Below are 23,257 nucleotides of genomic sequence, written 5' to 3' on the forward strand. Positions count from 1 at the left end.
GCTGGTTGGTCTCAGACTCCTGACTTTGTGATACGCCTGCCTTGGCCTCCCAAAGTGTTGGGATTACAGGTGTGATCCACCGTGCCCAGCCTTTTTTGTTTGTTTGTTTATTTGAGACAAAGTCTTGCTCTGTTGCCCAGGCTGGAGTTCTATGGCGCGATCTTGGATCACTGCAACCTCTGCCTCCTGGGTTCAAGCGATTCTCCTGCTGCAGCCTCCTGAGTAGCTGGGATTACAGGTGTACGCCACTATGTCCAGCTAATTTTTCTATTATTCATAGAAACGGGGTTTTCCCATGTTGGTCAGGCTGGTCTCGAACTCCTGACCTCAAGTGATTCGCCTGCGTCAGCCTCCCAAAGTGCTGGGATTACAGGCATGAGTCACTGGGCCCACCAAGGAAATAACTTTAAAAAATAGTAAACCAGGCCGGGTGCGGTGGCTCAAGCCTGTAATCCCAGCACTTTGGGAGGCCGAGACGGGCGGATCATGAGGTCAGGAGATCAAGACCATCCTGACCAACGTGGAGAAACCCCGTCTCTATTAAAAAATACAAAATTAGCCGGATATGGTGGCACATGCCTGTAATCCCAGCTACTCGGGAGGATGAGGCAAGAGAATCGCTTGAACTCGGCGGGGAGGTGGAGGTTACAGTGAGCCGAGACTGTGCCATTGCACTCCAGCCTGGGCCACAGATTGAGACTCCATCTCAAAAAACAAACAAAAAATAAAATATTTGGGAAAAATATTAATATAATCAAAAAATGTAAAATGTATACATTGAAAACTACAAAACATCACTAAAAGAAATTAAAGAAAACCTAAATAAATGGAAAGACATTCTGTGTTCATGGGTAGGAAGACTTAAATTGTTAAAATGGCAATACTCTCTAATTTAATCTATATATTTTGCATAATCCCTGTTAAAATTCCAGCTGTCTTTTTGCAGATATCGACAAAGTCTTCCTGAAATTCTTAAAGAAATTCAAGGGATTCAAAATGGCCAAAACAATCTTGAAAAAGAAGAAAGCTGGAGGCCCCACCCTATCTAATTTCAAAACTTACTACAAACATAAAGTAGTCAAGACAGTGTGGTATTGGTATTAGGATGGACTATACATCAATGGACTAGAATCGAGGGTCTAGAAACCAATGCTTGCATTAATGATCAGTTTAACAAAGGTGCCAGTTCAATGGGGTAAAGAATAGTGTTTTCAGACAAGATCAGGCTCATTCAGGGTGGTATGGCTATAGACAAGAATAGTCTTTTCAGCAAATGGTTCTGGGACAGCTGGATATTCACATACAGAAGAATGAATTTGAATCCCTCCATCACGCTGTATACAAAAAGTAACTCAAAATAGGGCCAGGCACGGTGGCTCATGCCTGTAATCCCAGCACTTTGGGAGGCTGAGGTGGGTGGATCACCTGTGGTCGGGAATTTGAGACCAGACTGACCAACATGGAGAAACCATCTCTACAAAAATACAAAACTAGCCTGCTGTGGTGGCTCATGCCTGTAATCCCAGCTACTCAGGAGGCTGAGGCAGGAGAATCGCTTGAACCCAGGAGGCAGAGGTTGCCGTGAGCTGAGATCGCGCCACTGCTCTCCAGCTTGGGTGACAGAACAAGACTCTGTCTCATAAACAAAAAACAAACAAACAACAACAAAAAAACCCCCACAAAATAGATTATAGACCTGAATGTGACAGCTAAAACTATAAAACTCTAGGTAAATCTTCATGATCTTGGGTTAGGAAATGGTTTCTTACATATGTACCAAAAGCATAGTGACAAAAGAAAAAATATGTAAATTGGACTTGATCAAAATTTAAAACTCTTGTGCTTCAAAGGACAATACCAATAAAGTAAAAAGAAAACCCACAGAATGGGGGAAAATATTTGCATGTCATATACTTGAAAAGGGCTTTGCATTCAGAATATATAGAGAACTCTTACAACTTAATAATGAAAAGACAAATAAAATGGTCAAAGGATTTGAATGAACATTTCTCCAAAGAAGTTATACAAACTGCAAAAGCACATGAAAAAAATGCTCAACATCATTATGATCAGGGAAATGAAAATAAATAAAAACTCCAGCAAGATACTATTTTACACAAAAGTGAGTGTTGGCAAGGATGTGGAGAAATTGTAAACCTTACATGTTACTGGTGGGAATTTAAAATGGTGCACTACTGTGGAAAACAACTTGGCAGTTCCTCGAAATGTTAAACATTAGCATTACCAAATGATCCAGCAATCCTACTTCTAGATGTGTAACCAAGAAGAAGGAAAACATAGGTTCATACAAAAACTTGCAGCAGCATTATTCATGATAGGCAAAAGGTAGAAACAAACCAAATATCCATCAATGACAAATAGGTAAAAAACATGTTACAGCCATACAATGGAATATTATTCGGCCATAAAAAGTAACAAATTGCTGATATATGCTACAATAGGGATAAAGTTTGAAAACATTGTAAGTGAAAGAAGTTACTCACAAAAGGTTGCATATTGTGTAATTTCATTTATATGAAATGTCCAGAATAGGCAAATCCATAGAGATAGAAAATAGATTGGTGGTTGTCTAGGTCTGGGATGTTGGCAGTGGGGTGGGAGGAGGGTTGCAGAGAGCAAGGGGGAGTAGCTTATGAGTGTAGAGTGTCTTTTTGAAATGATAAAAATGTTCTAGGTTATGGATGCACAACTCCATATATAGTAGGAACTATTGACTTGTACAATTTAAATTGGTGAATTGTATGGTATGGTGTGTAAATTATATCTCAGTAAAGCTTGTATGTGTGTACATATATAAAATATTGAATGGTGATAGGTACTATGGAGAACTATAAAGTAGGCAGGGAAAAAAAGAAGAGTTGGGGCTGAAGGTTGGAGTTTTAAATAAGGAAATCATATTTGGATTCACTGGGATTATGTGAACAAAGACTTTCTGGAGGAGGTGAGTGGGTCAGGTGGTTATTTAGGGAAAGAACTTTCTAGGCTGCCTGGGTTTGGACCTGGGCTCTGTCATTGTTTGAATGTATGACCTTGGAAAAGTTATTTAATGGTCCTGTGCCGCCATTACTTTATCTGTAAAATAATAATAAATAGTATCTATTTCAAAAGGTTATTGTGTGGATTAAATGAATTTAAAAAAGAAAGCATGTAGAACAGTACACTGGCACTATGTAAAATGCCTTATCATTATTTTCATCAGTTCCTACTGCAAGCTCACAGCCCTTGCATGCTAAGATGGAAGCACGACGGGAATGTTGGATGATACAAGGAGGCCAGGTGGGGCTGGTGCAGAAGAAGCAAGAGGGAGGATTGTAGGGCTTGTGGCTTTAGCTTTGTAAGATGGGAAATCAATGGAGGGTTTTGAGCAGAGAAAAGAGAAGATCTGATTCATGTTTTAGCACCAGCACTCTGGCTCTTGTCCAGCACACTGAAAGGGGACAAGGACACAATCAAGGAAACCAGTTCTAAGCGACTGTAGTAATGCATGTGAGAGACGATGGTGGTGGGAGAAGTGGCCAAATGGTTCCACTACGAAGACAGATACAACAGGCTGTATTTAAAGATACAATATTCATACACATGAAAGAGCTTGCAGTTTTGACCTGAGCAGTTGTCGGAATTAAGCTCCTACATATTGAGACGAAGGAAGTCTGGGAAGAATGAGAGGGAGCCCTTTTTAATTTTTTAATGGGGGTGGAGTGGGGTAGTGGGGCGACTGATGGGGGATCAAGATTTCAATTCTGGACATGACTAACTTGAAATGCCCATTACACATTCAAGTGGACCGGAAAGAGGATGGACGGATCATTGGTTCTTTGACCAACACGTATAAAAATCCCACTCTGTGCCAGGCTCTGTGTAGGCTCTGGAGATACATGTGAAAATACTAAACAACCTCCTTAAGAGCTCACTTTCCAATGGTAAGACCGGTTATGAGGAAGTTAGCAATCAAGCGAGGTCAGGTAGGTGAGGTCTTTAACTCTTCGGATGAGAGAAAATGTGCAATTGCTATTACTGATTTTAACATTCCGGGTATTGCAAGGACCAGCAGACGGGCCTAAGAGCTGCTACTCCTCCCAACCCGGGGCTGCCAGGTTATCTCCGCCTCAGTGCGGGCCACATTTCTAGCGCAGCAGAATGGCAGCATTGCGCACGCGCGGCCTGTGTCTGGAGTCCTAGGAGATGGACTCGGAAAGCCTCCGCGCAGGCGTAATTCAAGGGCCATGAGAGTCTGAGACTGGGCTTGGGGCGGGGCGAGCTCGGAATGCGGCTGCGCACTGGGCGCTCTCGCCCGGGAAGCCGCAGTCTCGAGGGCGCTAACGAGGTGCTTCGATAGTCTCTGGCCAGCCTTTCTGCGCACCCGGTGTCGTTGCGCTGTACCCCGGGCGGGGACGTCCGCCGGGCACGGGAGGGAGCCAAGATGCCGGTGAGGAGAGTCGCTTCGCCTCTGGGGTTTCTTCTCATCCTCGGGGCCTGGCCCGGGGGCGCGGCCGTTGCCATGGAGGCGCGGAGCAGGCTGGCTGCCTGGGTGGGGCGGGGCAGGCTCGGCCGTGCGGCGGAGGTGGTTGGAGAGCCTGGCTAGTCAGCCCCGGGGCCGCGGACGTCCGACCGGCCTCGAGAGGGGCCTGGGGCAGGCCCTGCTGCCCTCGTCGCTGCTGCGTCCCGTGGGGCCTGCGCCGCTTATCAAAGAGGCGCTGTGCTGGAGGTTGCTCTCTGGCTCGCAGCCCTGCCTGCTGAGCGGGGCGTCTGGGGGTGGCCACGGAGGGTCTCTTTGGATGCTCCACACCTCGTTAGGCCTTTGCGCCTCGGAGCAAGCTCAGGGAGGCAGCGGAGCGAAGGCTGCCTGCCCCTATTCCGAGCCCCAGACTCCGACTCTCCTAGCCTGGAGCTGTCATTTCTCTTGTGGCGCTTTAGCTTATGATGCAGAATGAAACCTGTAGGTGTCTTTGTGTGTGTGGCGGTGTTATGTTTATCTTCCAGGATTTCACAGATTGTTATCGTGAACTTAATAATGGGGCCTTGTAAGACCCCTTGTTAGGGGTCATGGAGGAAAATTGAGCCATGGCCGCTTATTTAGTGGTTGTGAAGCCTGGCATAATTATTTAATCTGTCTGGGTCCTTAGTGCCCAAGTAAACTTTACCTCATGGGGTTGTTATCCGCGTGAAATAATGCACAGGAGACTAGAAGGACAGTGCTTGACATTTAAGATTAAACGCTCTATATTTGTACCTGTTCACTGCTTTCAAGTTTTTAATTCAATAAATATTGGGCGCCAACCACGTGCTAGGCCTTGAAGATACAACATTGAGCAAAACCAGTCAGGTTCTTGAACCTGGAAAGAGAGAGGCTTGCCTTCTTGGGCAGAGGTGAAAATCATACGTATTTGCAGAAATAAGACACAAAACCTTAATGAATGAAGTGGGTGGGTGTCCTACAATAGAGAGAAGTAGATTCTGGTGAATTGGAAAGTATTGCCATGTAAGATTGATGGTCTGCAGATGATAACAGGTCATTTTTTTTTTCCTCCCAAGAAGAGACTTTAGAAATCATTTTTGTGAAATTTCTTAATTTTAGCAACTAATTCAGAAGCTCCTTAAATACTGTGAACCAAACAAAAGAAATTTGTGGGCTGAATTCAGCCTCTTGACTACCTGTTTGCAACCTCCAGTGTAGACAGAAAGACGTTAATCAAATAAGGAACAAGCAAAAGTAAAATTTGTGTCCAGGAAGGGGAGAGCAGGTGCTTTCTGAGCCTATAAGAGTATTTGACCTAGTCAGGAAGTCTTCCCAGGTGAAGTGGCTGTTGAGTTCTGAAGGATAAGTAGATGTTAGCTAAATGAAGAGGCCACTGAAGATGGTTCTAGGTAGAAGAAACAGCACATGGAAAGGCCAGTGGTGAGGAGTCTGGTGACAAGAAAAGGCCAAGAAGCTCAGTGTGGCTGTGGCATGGATGAGCCAGGCAGAATATCTTGTGAAATAAGCCCAGAGAAGCAGACATGGGTGGAAGCCAGACCTTACAGACCACCTTAAGGATTCTGGTTTTTGTCCTGAGATCTATGGGAAACCACTGAAGAATTTTTAAGTAGGAGAGTGACATGATTAGATTTGTGTTGACACTGACTGCTATTTGGAGAATAGGCAGTAGGGCAATCTAATTAGATTCAGGAATATAGTTAGGAGGCAGTAATCCAGGGCCAAGATGATGGTAATTTAGACTAGTGTGGTGAAGGCAGAGATAGATAAAAGTGTATTGTACTGATATAATCTGTTACTTGTCAGTGACAATGTCAAAGTCAATGACAATGGCTTATATTTGTTTCTCTTTAATGCTTAGAAGAGAATCTGAAACAGTAGGAATTTAACAAGTATCTGTTCAACTAAACTGTCCTTTTCACTTCAATAATAGGATTGTGTTTCATTATATTTTCTTAATCATAAAATTTCAGAAATAGCTGGGTGCGGTGGGTCACGCCTGTAATCTCAGCACTTTGGGAGGCCGAGGTGGGTGGATCACTTGAGGTCAGGAGTTTGAGACCAGCCTGGCCAACAAAATGAAACCTCATCTCTACTAAAAATACAAAAATTAGCTGGGCATGGTGATGGACGCCTGTAATCCCAGCTACTGGGAAGGCTGAGGCAGCAGAATCGCTTGAGCCTGGGAGGCAGAGGTTGCAGTGAGCCGAGATCATGCCACTGCACTCCAGCCTGGGTGACAGAGTGAGACTCTGTCTCAAAAATAAGAAAAAAACATTCAGAAATGGAAACTTTACATGCACAAACGCTCATAAGGTTAGGTAATATAAGGCATTTTTCTTTGCCATTAGACTTTCATTTCTGTCTTTATTTTATTGTTGTCTTCTGTAGAGAAGGCATATATGGATATATTACATAGTAAAAACCATTTTACAGATGCATGATAGGGGATAAAACTAAAGTCTCAGGGGGAAACAGAGGTCCTACTATATTCTTGAGTTAAAGTTGTTAACCATAGTCACATGTGTTTTTCTACAAGGCAGGAAACGCTGGGTCAGAGACTTTTGTGCAGAAAGACAATCTAGAATATATTGGTTCAGTTTCTGCTTGTACAGCCTTTGCCACAAATGTAAACTAGATTTTCTCTCCCTTTTATGTTTTAAAAGAAACTATTTTCCTTTTTATATTTTTTAATAAACTTTTCACCTATATGTAAGATCTTTAATTGCATTTAACAAATACTTACGAAGTGTTTAATGTGTGCGAGGCACTGAGGTGGCAAAGTAGACTTTTAAAATTTATACATTTAATCTGTTGAGGGTAAAAATAAATGTTCTTTTCATTATTTGTAAATATTATCTCCAACAGATCAATAAATCAGAGAAGCCAGAAAGCTGCGATAATGTGAAGGTTGTTGTTAGGTGCCGGCCCCTCAATGAGAGAGAGAAATCAATGTGCTACAAACAGGCTGTCAGTGTGGATGAGATGAGGGGAACTATCACTGTACATAAGACTGATTCTTCCAATGAACCTCCGAAGACATTTACTTTTGATACTGTTTTTGGACCAGAGAGTAAACAACTTGATGTTTATAACTTAACTGCAAGACCTATTATTGATTCTGTACTTGAAGGCTACAATGGTAAGTGAATATTTACTTTTTAAAAAACACCCTTATTGAGACATAATTAACGTGCCATAAATTCACCTATTGCAACTGTACAGTTTGATGAGTGTAGTAAATGTATACAGTTATGAAACCATCATCACAATCCAGCTTTAGAACACCATTGTCATCCCCAAAAGTTCCTTTATGTCCGTTTGCAGACCCACCCCCAAGCAACCATTGATCTGCTTTCTGTCACTGTAATTTTGCCTTTTCTTGAAATGTCATATAATATGTCACCTTGTTTATCTGTTTTTTTTCACATCAAATAATGTTTTTGAAGTTTATCCTACTAGGATTTTCATAGGGATTGTGTTGAATTGTCATTCTGACAATATTGAGTCTTCCAGTCCATGAACATGATACTTCTCTCCATTTAAAACGTTGAAACATTAATTAATTATGGACAGGGTCTTGCTCTGTTGCCCAGGCTGGAGTGCAGTGGTGCGGTCATAGCTTACTGCAGCCTTGAACTCCTGGGCTGAAGCTATCCTCTCCCTTCTGCCTCCTAAGTAACGAGAACTACAGCTGTGCACCACCACACCTGGCTAATTTTTTTGTTTTTGTAAAAACTAAGTCTTGCTGTGTTGCTCACTCAGGTCTCGAATTCCTAGGCTCAAGGAATCTCCTGCTGAGGCCTTTCAAAGCACTGTGATTTCCCTTGTCAGCTACCATGTCCAGCTTCTCTCCATTTATTTATGTCTTAATTTCTCTCATCTGTATTTTGTAGCTTTTAGTGTACAAGTCTTGTACTTGTTTTGATTAATTTATTCCTAAGTATTTTTTTGATGTTATTGTGAATAGGATTGCTTTCATAATTTCAATTTTGGATTGTACGTTACTAATATATAGAGATGAACTTGATTTCTTTAGGTAGCTTTTGTGATAAAATTCAAATATCAAATTTATGATTTTACAGTTCATAGGTTTTTAGTTCATTTACAATGTTGTGCAGCTGTCACCACTGTCTGTTTCTAGAACATTTCTATCACTCCAAAAAGAAACCCTGTATCCATTAGCAGTCACTCCCAATCCATTACCACCTCCCTTCCCCCAACCCAGCAACTACTAATTTGCAGTCTATATCTATTCTATGAGTTTGCCTGTTCTAGACATTTTCTGTAAATGGAGTTATATGCTATGTGGCCTTTTGTGAATAACTTATTTCACTTACAGTGTTTTCAAGCTTCATCTGTATTGTAACATATAAACGTATATCAGCAATTCCTTCTTTTTTTTTTTTTTTTTGAAACAAAGTCTCACTCTGTCGCCCAGGCTGGAGTACAGTGGCGCAATCTCCGCCTTCCGGGCTCACGGGCTCACGCCATTCTCCTGCCTCAGCCTCCCAAGTAGCTGGGACTACAGGCGCCCGCCAATACACCCGGCTAATTTTTTGTGTTTTTAGTAGAGACGGGGTTTCACAGTGTTAGCCAGAATGGTCTCGATCTCCTGACCTCGTGATCTGCCCACCTTGGCCTCCCAAAGTGCTGGGATTATAGGCGTGAGCCACCGCACCTGGTCTTTTTTTTTTTTTTTTTCTTGCGACGGAGTCTTGCTCTGTCACCCAAGCTGGATTGCAGTGGTGTGATCTTGGCTCACTGCAACCTCTGCCTCCTGGGTTCAAGTGATTCTCCTGCCTCAGCCTCCCAAGTAGCTGGGGCTACAGGTGCCCGCCACCATGCCCAGCTAATTTTTGTATTTTTAGTAGAGATGGGGGTTTCACTATATTGGCCAGGCTGGTCTCGAACTCCTGACCTTGTGATCCACCCGCCTCGGCCTCCCAAAGTGCTGGAATTACAGGTGTGAGCCACTGCACATGGCCAGCAATTCATTACTTTTTATGTCTGAATAATATTGTATAGATATATCATATTTTGTTTATCCATTTATTAGTTGATGAACATTTGTTGTTTCTGCTTTTTAGCTATTACAGATAATGTTACTTTGAACATTCTTTTACAGATTTTTGTGTGAAAATATGTTTAGTTTCTCTTGGGTCTATATACCTAAGAGTGGAATTACTGGGTCACATGGTAACTCTTTAACGTTTTGAGGAGCTGCCAAACTTTTCCACAGTAGCTACACCATTTTCTCTTCCCATCAGCAATGTGTGAGGTTTCTGATTTCTTCACATCTTTGCCAGCACTTGTTATTATCTTTTTGATGACTGCCCTCTTAGTACCCACAATTGATTTTTGTATATTGACCTTGTATCCTGCAACTTTGCTAAACTTGCTTATTAATTCTAGTACTTTTTTTATGTTTTGGATTTTTTGTAAATTTTGTAGGATTTTCTCCATGTAAGAATATGTTGGCCAGGCACAGTGGCTCACACCTGTAATCCCAGCACATTGGAGGCCAAGTCAGGCGGATCACGAGGTCAGGAGTTCAAGACCAGCCTGACCAACATGGTGAAACCCTGTCTCTACTAAAAATAAAAAAAATTAGCCAGGCATGGTGGCACATGCCTGTAATCCCAGCTACTTGGGAGGCTGGGACAGGAAAATCACTTGAACCCTGGAGGCGGAGGTTGCAGTAAGCCAAGATCACGCTACTGCACTCCAGCCTGGGCGACAGGGCGAGACTCTCTCAAAACAAACAAAAAAAAATGGGCCGGGTGCGGTGGCTCACGCCTGTAATCCCAGCACTTTGGGAGGCCGAGGCAGGAGGATCACGAGGTCAGGAGATCGAGACCATCCTGGCTAACACGGTAAAACCCCATCTCTACTAAACAAAATACAAAAAATTAGCCGGGTGTGGTGGCGGGCGCCTGTAGTCCCAGCTACTCGGGAGGCTGAGGCTGGAGAATGGTGTGAGCCCAGGAGGCGGAGCTTGCAGTGAGCTGAGATCGCGCCACTGCACTCCAGCCTGGGCAACAGAGCAAAACTGTCTCAAAAAAAAAAAAAAAAAAATGTCGTTTGCAAGTAAAGACAGTTTTTACTTTGTCCTTTCCAGTTTCCTTAAATTTATTTTTGTTACCTGATAGCACCTGGAGACTAGAACCTCCAGTAAATGTTGACTAGAAATGGTGAGGGTGGACATTTTGGTCTTGTTCCTGACCTTAGGGAAACTGCATTCATTCTTTCACCAGTATGATGATGTCTGTAGATTTTAACAGATATCCTTTGTAAGTTTGAGGAAGTTCCCTTCTGTTCTTAGTTTGCTGAGAGTTTTTGGATTGTATATTGGATTTTGTCAAATATCATTTTTTTCTGCACCTATTGAAATAATCTTTTTTTTAAAGGTTTGTTAATATGGTAAATGACATTGATTGATTTTTGAATGTGAAACTAGCTTTGCTACTTGGTCATGATGCATTGTTCTGTTCATATATTGTTAGATTTATTTGCTAAATTAAAAAAATTTTGGCATCCATGTTCATGAGGGATGCAAGTATGTAGTTTCCTTCTAATGCCTTTTTCTGGTTTGGGTATTGTGATAATGCTAGTTTCATAGAATGAGTTAGAAAGTATCCCCTTCTTTTCAGTTTTCTAGAAGAATTTGTTTAGAAGTGGTATTATTTCTGAAATGTTTGGTAGAATTCATCAGTAAAGCCATCTGGGCTTGAAGTTTTCTTTGTGGGAAAGTTTTCAACTATTGATTCAATTTCTTTAATAGACATAAGACTATTCAGATTATGTATTTTTTCTTTTCCTTTTTTAGTCAGGGTCTCACTCTGTTACCCAGGCTGGAGTACAGTGGCACAATCACAGCTCTCTGCAACCTCCACTTTCTGGGCTTAAGCAATCCTCCCACCTCAGCCTCCCCAATAACTGAGACTACAGGTGTGTGCTACCATGCCTGGCTAATTTTTTTCTATTATTATTATTTTTTTCTTGAAACAGGGTCTGTATCGCCCAGGCTGGAGTGCAGTGGTGTGATTGTGGCTCCCTGTAGTCTCTACCTCCCGGGCTCAAGCAATTCTCCCACTTCAGCCCCCTGAGTAGGTGGGACTATATGTGTGTGCCACCACACCATGCCCAGCTAATTTTAATTTTTTTTTTTTTTGGTAGAGATAAGAAACTATGTTTCCTAAGCTGGTCTTGAACTCCTGGACCCAACCAGTCCTCCTATCTCAGCCTTGCAAGTCACTGGGATTACAGGCATGAGCTACCATGCCTGGCCAGGTTATCTATTTTTTCTTTTTTTTTTTTTTGAGACGGAGTCTTGCTCTGTTGCCCAGGCTGGAGTGCAGTGGCACAGTCTCGCCTCACTGCAGCCTCTCCTTCCTCGGGTTCCAGCGATTCTCCTGCCTCAGCCACCTGGGTAGCTGGGATTACAGGCACACGCCACCATGCCTGGCTAATTTTTGTATTTTTAGTAGGGACAGGTTTCACCATATTGGTCAGGCTGGTCTCAAACTACTGACCTCAGGTGATCCGCCTGCCTTGGCCTCCCAGAGTGCTGGGATTATAGGCGTGAGCCACCGTGCGTGGTCAGTTTTTTCTTAAGTGAGGTTTGGTAGCTTGTCTTTCACAGAATTAGTCTGTTTCATCTAAGTTGTCAAATTCATTGGCAAAAAGTTGTTTATACTATTCCCTTATTATTCTTTTAGTATGTTGAACGTACTGGTATAACTTTTCTCATTCTTGATATTGGTAACTTACTATTTTCTTTTTTTCCTGATTAGTCTGACTAGAGGTTTATCAATCTTATCAGTCTTCTCAGAGAACCAGCTTTTGGTTTTATTAATTTTTCTTTCTGTTTTTATGTTTCGTATTTCATCTATTTCTGCTCTGATCTTTTTTTTTTTCTCTCTTACTTACTTTGGGCTTGCTTTCCTCTTTTCTTTCTACTTAAAGTGGAAGCTGAGGCCATTGTTTTGAGACCTTTTTTCCTAATATGGGAGTTTAATGCTATAGATTGCCACTGAGTGCTGTTTTAGTGTCATCCTACAGATTTTGACATACTGTGTTTTCATTTTCATGTAGTTCAAAATACGAGTTTACCTCCTGATTTCTTCTTTGATCCTAGGTTATTTAGAAATGTGTTAGTTTCCAAATATTTTTAGATTCTCTAGAGATTTTCGGTTATTGATTTCTAACTTAATCTCAGTTTAGTTAGAGAACAACTTTATGTGCCTTGAACCTTTTTAAATTTATTAGGACTTGTTTTATGACCCAGAATATAGTTTTTCTTTTAGTTGTTGTTTTTTGTTTGTTTTTGTTTTTTTCAAGACAAGGTCTCACCCTGTCACCCAGGCTGGAGTGCAGTGGCACTGTCACGGCTCATTGCAGCCTCAAGCTCCTGGGCTCAAGTGATTCTCTGGCTTCAGCCTTCCCAGTAGCTGAGACTACAGGTGCATCCTACCGTGCCTGGCTAATTTTTTTTTTAAATTTAGTTTTAATTTCAATTAAGTTTTTGGGAACAGGGGGTGTTTAGTTACATGAATAAGTTCTTCAGTGGTTGTTTCTGAGATTTTGGTGCACCCATCACCCAAGCAGTGTACACTGTACCCAGTGTGTAGTCTTTTATCTCTCACCCCCCTCCCGCTCTTTCCCCTGAGTTCCTAAAGTCCATTGTATCATTCTTACGCCTTTGCATCCTCCTAGCTTAGCTCCCACTTGTAAGTGAGAATATACGATGTTTGGTTTTCCATTCCTGAGTTACTTCACTTAGAATAATAGTTTCTAGTCCCAGCCGGGTTGCTGCCAGTGCCATTATTTCGTTCCTTTTTATGCACACTTGGCTAATTTTTAAAATTTTTTGTAGAGATGGAGTCTCACTGGGTTGCCTAGGCTGGGCTCAGGTAATTCTCTTACCTCAGCCTCTCAAAGTGCTGGGACTGTAGCATGAGCCACGGCACCCAGCCCAGAATATAGTTTATTGTTTTTATTTATTTATTTACTGTATTTTTTGAGACAGAGTCTCACTCTGTTGCCCTGACTAGAGTGCAGTGGTACTGGCTAGAGTGCAATGGTGCAATCTCGGCTCACTGCAGCCTTTGCCTCCCAGGTTCAAGCAATTCTTGTGTTTCACCTTCCCAAGTAGCTGGGACTACAGGCGTGCGCCACCACACCCGGCTAATTTTTGTATTTTTAGTAGAGGTGGGGATTCACCGTGTTGGCCAGGCTGGTCTCAAACTCCTGACCTCAAGTGATCTGCCCTCCTTGGCCTCCCAAAATTCTGGGATTATAGGCATGAGCCACCCTGCCTGGCCATTGTTTATTATTTTTAAATAATATTAATAATAATAAATAGTGCCTATCTCTTAGGATTGGGATGGAAGTTAAATAAGAATGCAAACATAACTGGGAGGTACAGCTGTAATCCCAGCTACTCAGGAGGCTGAGGCAGGAGGATTCTCTTGAGCCCAGGAGTTTGAGGTTGCAGTGAGCTATGATCATGCCACTGCACTCTAGTCTGAGTGACAGGGCAAGACCTCATCTCTTAAAAAAAAAAAAAAAAGTACATGGCCTAGCACATAGCAAATTATCAGTAAGTGACAGCTGTTGTCCTTACTGAATAGACACATTAAATTATTAAATAAAAAATAAGCTTTATTTTTAATTTAATAATTTAATGTGTCTATTTCTGAAATGCAGTCTATGAGTTCATATTTTCCACTTCTTTGAGTGTAGTGTTATATTCCTAATAGCAGAGTTTGAAATATTTAGTCAGTTTGAAAAAATTGAGACTTTTTTATTCCCGTGTGTAAAAAATGGCTTCTGGTATGATTCATTTATTTTCACAGAAAAGTCTGAAAAGTATGTTACGCTTATTTTCACAAAAAAAAGTCTGAGAAAAGTTGAGGTTAACTGAATAGAGTAGTAATAGTTGAGGAACCATTTTCATATATGCCATCACATCCAAGGCTATCTTCTCTTACGGTACTGTGTCCTGGCCAACTACTCCAGCCCTCTGTTTCCCCACATCTAGCCTTGCTTTTCTCCAATTCTTCATCCACAATATAGCCATAGTGATCATGATGTCACTCCTTTGATTGAAAAATCATTCTATGGCTTCGTGTTGCTTTTAGGATAAGGTCTAAAAAGTTTAATATGGTCCTTATTACACTGTGTGATTATGGCATTGTCAGTTTCTCTAGCTCTGCCTGTATCCACCTTCCCTTTCTATCTCTGTTTCTTCCATTCTGGTCTCATTTCAGTCCTCAAAATTTCCATTCTTTTTCTTGCCTCTTACTGTCCACACTGTTCCTATCTGATTCTTACTTGTATTTCAGATCTAAACCTTACCTCTTCTGGAAAGTCTTCCCTGACCCTCTCTCCCTTTTTCCTACTACAATTCTTCTGCCCAGTTGATGTCCCTGACTCCCATCTTGAACTCCATGTTTCTCATTCTGAATACTCATTATCATGATAAACCCAAGAGTATACACATCATAAGATTAAGGATTGCGTTTGTCTTGTCATTCTGTCTCTAGTGCCTAGCACAATGCCAAACTCAGGTATGGTAAATATTTGTTGAATGAATGAATTTAGGTATTTAGAAAGTTGAGATTTTATCTGTAATTACCTGTTATTGTCATCTTTTTGTTAACTCTGTTTCTTACAGTTGTTACTTTAAAACAATTGTTTAAAAATACACTTATTTAGGACTAAGAAAAAAAAGCTATCATTTTACTGATACTTTCTATGACATGTTGTGTTGGTTACTTGAAGGAAATTGTCTCATTTGGTTCTTACTATCAGTGGCGAGTTTTCTTATCCCCATTTTACCGTTGAGGAGACAGTCTCTGGGTAGATAACTTGTCCAAGGTCAGTGGCTAAAAAGTGGCAGATGTGATTTGAGACAGGTCTTTCCACTCTAGAGCCTGTATTCTTTTGCTGTGCTTATAATACCTTCTCCAGTTTAATGTCCACAATAAGTACTTTATATACACATGATAAGAAATGTCTCATAATTAGATATATTGGAAGATTTTTGCATTTAGGACTTGGGATGCTTTTTATTAATTGTTAGGGATATCTCTCATTGACTCTGGTGCTGTAACAGTGCTTTGTGCATGTGGTACAGACTACACAGTGGAATTGTTGATAATAAAGGTGAAACTTGTGTGAGAATAAATTTTGAATCCAGGGAAGAAATTACATCACAGTGTCAAAGGAATTAATTTTAAGAGCTATTGTTCTGTAGCATTAGACTTTAAGAAGTAACTGATTCTCTTCATCATTTTCAGGGACTATTTTTGCATATGGACAAACTGGAACAGGCAAAACTTTTACCATGGAAGGTGTTCGAGCTGTTCCTGAACTTAGAGGAATAATTCCCAATTCATTTGCTCACATATTTGGTCATATTGCAAAAGCAGAGGGTGATACAAGGTAAAAGGGAATTCTTTTATTTTCTAGTATTGAGAAGTACAAACACAGAAAAGGCACATAGGTATAAATTTTATAAACATGTTTTAAAACGGCTCTTACAAATATTCCACTCTCCTCGACTTTTTAAAAATGATGTTTTATTTATAGATTTTTGGTTCGAGTGTCTTATTTGGAAATATATAATGAAGAAGTTCGTGACCTTTTGGGCAAGGATCAGACACAAAGGTTAGAGGTAAGGATAATTGAAATTGGTGGAGTACTTTTTCCAAAGCAGTAGAATGTTTACTAAATTAAGGTCCCCCTTCTTTTTTTAAACAGAAGTTGCTTTTTATATTTTAAATAACCTAGTACATATATAATGTCGTACATCTGCAGACATATCTGGGGATAAATTACTGAAGCAGGATTGCTGAGTCAGGTGGTAAATGATTGGTAAATTTGATATTGCTGCGTACTTTAGTATTTTAAGATGTGAGACATACAGCAAGGAAAAGGTTAATCCTGGAATTTTAGTTGGATTGCATCACCAGTAAAATAGAGGAGAATAACGTATGTAGAGTAACATGTAGAACAGCAGTAGCTGCCATTGTAGGATAGTATAGAGCATGTGTAGAACAGCAGCCAGCGTTGCTGAGCTCTTGTAATATGATATAGGCATCCAGTGCAGTAATTGATAGTTGTTGGTAGTAGTAAATAATTAATTTCATTTAATCTTCCCAGCAGTTCGATTTCAGTGATGTGGAAACTGAAATTTAGAGGGGTTTCTTGACTTGCTCAAGGTCACATAGCAAGTGAATGGCAGTATTATCTAGGATTAAGAAGGTGATTCTAGCAGTCTACCATCTTAGCTTGAATTCTGGCTCTGATCTTGAGCAAGTTACTTAATATCTGTGAGCCTTGGTTTGGCCATAAAAATGGAAATAATAATGGTATCTACTTCATAGGATTATTACCAACATTAACAGATCAAAGTGTTTAAATCAATGCCTGACATAAAATAATAAATATTAGCTTTTTTTTCTTTTTGAGTTTACTGCATAAACAAGAGTTTTTGGAGCAATGTATTACAGTGTTAAGGATTGTTTGTGCTTGTTGGACCTTCATGAAGCCTTATTCTCTGATACCATTTATATAGCAAATATAGAAACAAATTTCTTTGTTGCTAGTTTTCAACTTTAGTTCTGATTAATTCTGTGCTTTCATGTCCTAAAAAATTTGTTGTCTTATGCAAATTCTAGGAAAAAATCATTTGGAAAGAACATTTCCATTTTTGTACCAGTAATTATAGATCAGATTTTTTCTCAGGAAGATTCTTGTCAATGGTTCTCAACTCTGTTAGACCCAGTGCTCCTTTCTAAATAACGTACATTTTGTAATGCTCTTTTGACTGTCCTAAAATAAAATTCATAAGTGACATTAATAAAATCTACCTATACACATACTTTTAAAAAAATTCATATACTACCCTACCGTAATATAAAGGAGAATACAAGTAATTAAAAATAAATTTAGGTATGTAAATGCTTAGATGTGACCACACTTGATGACATAATAAAATAGAGGCATGTAGAATCAAAATTGTAACAGCTTCAAATGCAGTGTCAACAGGTATGTTGTATTGTTGATCTAAACCCCTTGATTGGTGTTATTGTCAATGACATGGTCTTTTAAAATAGTGACTAGCTCTTGGTAGAGTTTGGAGCAAAATAAAGTACAATTCTTTCCTCAGTTTTTCTGTGTTCTCCTATTATTGCTATATGGAAAAGCACTTTGTCTTTATATGTGAAATAAAGTTACATATGACAGACTCAGATATAATTATCTGGGTCTAGACTCAAATAATTATAAGTAGTTTTTTTTACCATGTGAATATCTGGTAGGACATTCAAAATTGTGTGGGACAGTTCTTCATTGGGTGAGACTGTCCCACTTATTTCAGGATATTTAGTATCCCTGGTCCCTGCCTGTCAATACTACAGTGTCCTCAAGTGAACCAGAAACTCTTGTGCAAATTTCTAAAACATTCTAGGACAAGAGGGTAACTGTTTCCATTGAGATCCATTGTTATAAACTGTGTTTGTCATAGATACTGAATTCCTATGTTTTTTATGATAAAAATTCTTTGGTAGCATTTCCATCCAGTTTTTTAACTTTCACAGATTTGGAATTATATTTTCTTTCTTCATCTTTCATATTTAATCAGTTATTAGTTGAATATACTTATTAATCGAATTTTGAATTAGTATCATATATTGACTGGAAAAGACCACGAGTCTGCAGACAGGTATCAGTTTGAAGAATGTCCGTTTTCAGTCTGCAGTGAGAATGAATACAAAAACTGAGAGTAGTTGCTTAAAAACTTTCATAGCAATTTGACATTGGCCATGGCATCCAAGTGCATGATTTTTGTATTTTACAAAATTATCGTATTACAAATATATACATCCCTTATCACAGATTTTTTGAGAAGTATTGATATAGACCAATAGTTTTCAAACCTTTTAAAAGGTGTAAAGCATTTAAACACTTTCATCAAACTAGACCTTATGTGGAAGCTCAATGTGTAAAATTCATGAAAGCGCCCTTCTCTTTAGAACTTCTCTGGGCCTGAAGACCCCTGAACTCCTACAGTGGCCCCCTCAGTGCCACCATGGACCCTCTAGGGCTTTTCAGAGCAAGGTCTGAAATCCACTGGTTTATAGAGATCATCACACTTTTTTTTTTTACTACTAATAAAATTAGGGCTTAATTTATATCCCATGACAGATAAAGGATTTTTCCTAATTTCTAAATTTATCTTATCAATTGTTGTAAAAGGTGCGCGTACACACACACACAACATTGAAAATCAACAACTGGAATGTTGAGTGTCTGCGCTTATAACTTTTTCTCCTGGAATTGTTTATCACATTTTCGTTTGTCTTTGATGTCTATGAGGTTTTCCTACCCGTGGAATGGTTTTTCCCACTGGCAGCCACAGACTTCTGCCTCAGTTTCACTTTTCATTCTGTTGGTTTGTAGAGGTGACTCTGAACCTTCAAAGTGAATTTTGTTTATACAACGCCACTTGTATTTTAGGTAAATCCATCCTAAATACCTTTTTCAAATTTGGTTAAAAATTCTCGTAAGGTAATTCACAGAAAGATCATATTTTAACATTGATACCATAGATCTGATTATTTCCCTCAGTTGCTTGAAATTCTCCAAATTATTCTTACCATAAAGACCAAAAACTATTCTAAACTTGTCTCTGCCTTCCTATATAACCAGATGTCTCACCTCTTTTTCCCTGTTTCCTGCTCTCTCCAACCACATTGTCTTTTTCGGTTTGTTGTTAAGTGCCTAGTTTTTTCTTATTTCAGGGTTCTTGCACATTTTCTTCTTCTCCTACCTCAATTGACTGTCTACCTCCTTTTTATTTAAAGAAATTTTAGCTTAAACATCATCTTGGGGAATTTTATCCTATCTCCTTAACTAGTTTAGTGTTCTGTACTTTTTCTGTATTTTTCTTCATGTCATCACAATTGAAATAAAATAATTTTTGTGTGTACTTCTTCATTTGTATGTTCTTCCTATAGACTGACATCTCCATGCATGTAGGAACAGTGTCTGTCTTACTCATCGCTATATCCCCCCTGTCTAGTAGAGTGTCCAACACATAGGAGATCCTCAATAAATAACTGTGGGAGAGTTATTGATATAGTATGAAGTCTTAATTTTTTTTTTTAGGTTAAAGAAAGACCTGATGTGGGAGTTTATATCAAAGATTTATCAGCTTATGTGGTAAATAATGCCCATGATATGGATAGAATTATGACACTAGGCCACAAAAATCGTAAGTATAGTATACGTGTAATTGTGATTAAGCATCTGTGTGTTGAGTATGCTGGTTTAGAAGCAAATTTGGTATGGCACTTTGCCCTGTAGAGACTGAAATTTTTAGGTTTCTTGAAAACCATTCCACTTTGATTATTTACCGTGTAGGGAGCATATATGAATGAAAAATAGCACAAATAATTTTCCATGCCAAGCAAAATTTTGTTTCTTTTTAGTAGTGCCAATCTATGCATCTCTTATACAGCTGTCTCTTGGTAGCTATAATAGTAAAATTGGTAATGTTTATTGAGCTCTTAGTGGAGAGTGTTGTGCTAAGTGCTTTATAAGAATGCTCTCTCAGTCCTCACAGGAGACTATGAAGATACTAAATTCTTACTTTATGAATGAAGAAAGTGAGACTTAGTTTAAGTAACTTGTCTAAGTACTATAACTACTAAGTGGTAGAGTGAGTGATCACACCTAAGCTATAGCCGTGCACGGTGGCTCATGCCTGTAATTCCAGCAACTCGGGAGGCTGAACTGGGAGGATCATTTGAGGTCAGGAGTTTGAGACCAGCCTGGGCAATAGGGAGCCTCTGTCCTAAAGAAACACACCTGGAAGAAACCCAAAAAACCTAGGCCAGTAGTCTGCATTAAGTAGGCACTATAATGCTTCCCTTTTGTTGACAAGAAAAACAAAATTTAAATTTAAAAATTACGTTCTTTTTAGTAATTGTGTCAAGTTTTTAGTCTAAAGAGTAAGAAGCTTCAGTGATGTTATACAGATGCCTCAAACCTAGTACTGGTGATGCAGCTAATAGCAATTAGAAATTAGAGGTGAAAAGGCTGGGCGCGGTGGCTTACGCCTGTAATCCCAGCACTTTGGGAGGCTGACGTGGGTGGATCACTTGTTTAAGACCAGCCTGGCCAACATGGTGAAACGTGTCTACCAAAAATACAAAAATTAGCTGGGAGTGGTGGTGGGTGCCTGTAATCCCAGTTACTCAGGAGGCTGTGGCAGGAGAATCGTTTTAACCAGGGAGGCAGAGGTTGCAGTGAGCCGAGATCGCGCCACTGCACTCCAACTTGGGCAACACAGCAACCAAAAGAAAAAAGAAAAAAAAAAAAGATTAGAGGTAAAAGATGAGAAATAGGAAATGAAAAAATGAAAAATTTTTATAAGTTTCTACGACTTGACCATAGATCTATCAAACCCAAGGAAATCAAACAAAAAAACTTCAAAAATTGATTACATTCTTGTGAACCAATTAATAGAAAAAGACCAAATCTTAATAGAAAAATTAGCGAAAAATATGTATTTTATTTGTAGAAGAACTAAACACAGCAATAAGTATGTGAAAGGCTCTTTAACTTCACAAGTAATCAGGAAAATGCTAAAATGAGAGAGAGAGAGATGTTTCACCCATCAGATTGGATGAAGGATATGTAGGTTGGTGAGACTTTGAAGAAATGGGCACTGAGGATGGAATATAAATTGGTGCAGCCTGTTTGAAGGGCAATGTTAACAGTATCTGTTGACATTTTAAAATACATTCCTTTTGACTCTGTGTTTCTAATTTTAGACATATTCTGGAAGATATTTTCAGATGTAACAATCTAAATAACCGTCAACAAAACACTGATTATGTAAATGATGGCACAAAAATACCATAGACTGTAATAAAACTGTTAAAAACAATGAGTTAGGCTGAGTGAGGTGGCTCATGCCTGTAATCCCAGCACTCTGGGAGGCCAAGGTGGGCAGATTTCCTGAGCTCAGGAGTTTGAGACCAGCCTGGGCAACATGGAGAAACCCCGTCTCTACTAAAAATACAAAAAAATCAGCCAGACGTGGTGGCTTATGCCTGTAATCCAAGCTACTTGGGATGCTGAGGCAGGAGAATCACTTGAACCTGGGAGGCAGAGGTTGCAGTGAGCCAAGATAGCACCACTGAACTCCAGCCTGGGCAACAGAGGAAGACTCTGTCTCAAAAAAAACAAGAGAAAAAACAGGCTGGGTATGGTGGCTCATGCCTATAATCCTAGCACTGTGCGTGGCCAAGGTGGGTGGATCACTTGAGGCCAGGAGTTTGAGACCAGACTGGCCAACCTGGTGAAACCCTGTCCTACTAAAAATACAAAAATTAACTGGGCGTGGTGGTGTGCGCCTGTAATCTCAGCTACTCAGGAGGTTGAGGCTGGAGGATCACTTGAACCTGAGAGGTGGAGGTTGCAGTGAGCCGAGATCGCACCTCTGCACTCCAGCCTAGGCGACAGAGTGAAACCCTGTCTCAAACAAAACAACAAAAAAAACCCAATCAGTTAAATGTGCCTGTACAGACCTGGAAGAATTTCAAAGTACGTTTGTCAGTGGGGGAAAAAAGCAAATTGTAGAACAGTGTGTATGTACTGCCTTACCCCATTTATTTATATGTGAAAAATTGTTAAACCATATATTTGGGCACTGTGTGTGCGTTTGTGTCTACATGTGTGTATATAAAATACAAAATGAAAGGACAGATAGTAGTGGTTACCCTTAGGGAAGGAGAAATAAAATTGGGGAAAAGGAATGTCAGGAGTTTTCACTTTATACTTTCTGTATGCTTTTATTAAAAAAAATTTAAATACCAGAAATATGTTAATTATTGGTTATTTAATTAAAAATTGTTAACACAGTATTTCATTCATAGAAGAAAATTAATTTAATTCTCAGGTAGTTAGTGGGAACTTTTGGTCTCTTCATTAAAGACTACCGCTTTAATGTTTAAATTCTAAAATCAAAGCTTGCGTAGAGAAGTTCTGCATGAATGTATAGTAGGAAGATAATTTTGGCACTGAGTAAAATTAACAATGCTTTTAAAATACTTTGGAATTTAAGAAAAAAGCTAATACAGGTCTATTGTAAAAAAACATGTTTTTTGTTTACACAATGTGTTCATATATTTACACATATGCAAATACTTTGCATATTTTGAATGGATTTTTTTTTTTTACAGAAGTAGGATTATGTATTCTTTTCTAACTTGCTTTTATTTTTAATTTATATGTTATGGACATTTTTCCATGTCTTTAGATCTACCTTTTTTTTAATGCTGCAATGACTATTGTTGTATTATCTAACATATACACGCAAGTGTTCCTGTGGTTTATATGCCCAGAACATAATTCCTTTTTTTTTTTTTTTTTTTGAGACAAAGTCTTACTCTATCACCCAAGCTGGAGTGCAGTGGCGCAATCTCAGCTTACTGCAACCTCCACCTCTTGGATTCAAGTGATTCTTGTGCCTCAGCCTCCCAAGTAGCTAAAATTCTCGCCCAGCTATTATTTATTTTTTATTATTATTATTATTTTTTACTTCCTACAGTACACCAGCTTGCATAATTCTCTTTAGACAGCTAAATCAGCAGTACTTTTTCCAATTACTTAATGTGGTTTTTTTGGGTGTAAGTTAGTTACTTTTTAGGCAGTATACTTGGGATTGAAATTATTTTTTGC

At 39.5% G+C, this 23,257-nt stretch overlaps 2 protein-coding genes and 1 long non-coding RNA gene across 5 annotated transcripts in view; 1 reads left to right on the forward strand and 2 right to left on the reverse strand.

Moving 5' to 3' along the window:
- Positions 1 to 4,246, reverse strand: part of CCNI2 (cyclin I family, member 2) — a 17,839-nt gene extending 13,593 nt beyond the window's left edge. The window contains exon 1 of the mRNA XM_011969305.1: positions 4,103 to 4,246. Within this exon, the coding sequence (XP_011824695.1) occupies positions 4,103 to 4,246 (144 nt within the window). The remainder of the gene's footprint in view (positions 1 to 4,102) is intronic.
- Positions 4,223 to 23,257, forward strand: part of KIF3A (kinesin family member 3A) — a 44,184-nt gene continuing 25,149 nt past the window's right edge. For all 3 annotated transcript variants that reach the window (XM_011969259.1, XM_011969260.1, XM_011969261.1), the window contains exons 1-5: positions 4,223 to 4,447; positions 7,364 to 7,637; positions 15,802 to 15,946; positions 16,094 to 16,178; positions 19,676 to 19,781. In XM_011969259.1, coding sequence (XP_011824649.1) covers positions 4,442 to 4,447; positions 7,364 to 7,637; positions 15,802 to 15,946; positions 16,094 to 16,178; positions 19,676 to 19,781 — 616 coding nt within the window. In that variant the 5' untranslated portion in view covers positions 4,223 to 4,441. The remainder of the gene's footprint in view (positions 4,448 to 7,363; positions 7,638 to 15,801; positions 15,947 to 16,093; positions 16,179 to 19,675; positions 19,782 to 23,257) is intronic.
- LOC105531341 overlaps positions 18,808 to 23,257 on the reverse strand; it is a 32,439-nt gene continuing 27,989 nt past the window's right edge. Inside the window, exon 2 of the long non-coding RNA XR_001004784.1 lies at positions 18,808 to 19,035. This is a non-coding gene — a long non-coding RNA (uncharacterized LOC105531341). The remainder of the gene's footprint in view (positions 19,036 to 23,257) is intronic.

Source organism: Mandrillus leucophaeus, unplaced genomic scaffold (genome assembly GCF_000951045.1).
Source record: "Mandrillus leucophaeus isolate KB7577 unplaced genomic scaffold, Mleu.le_1.0 Scaffold88, whole genome shotgun sequence".
NCBI classification, from domain to species: domain Eukaryota; kingdom Metazoa; phylum Chordata; class Mammalia; order Primates; family Cercopithecidae; genus Mandrillus; species Mandrillus leucophaeus.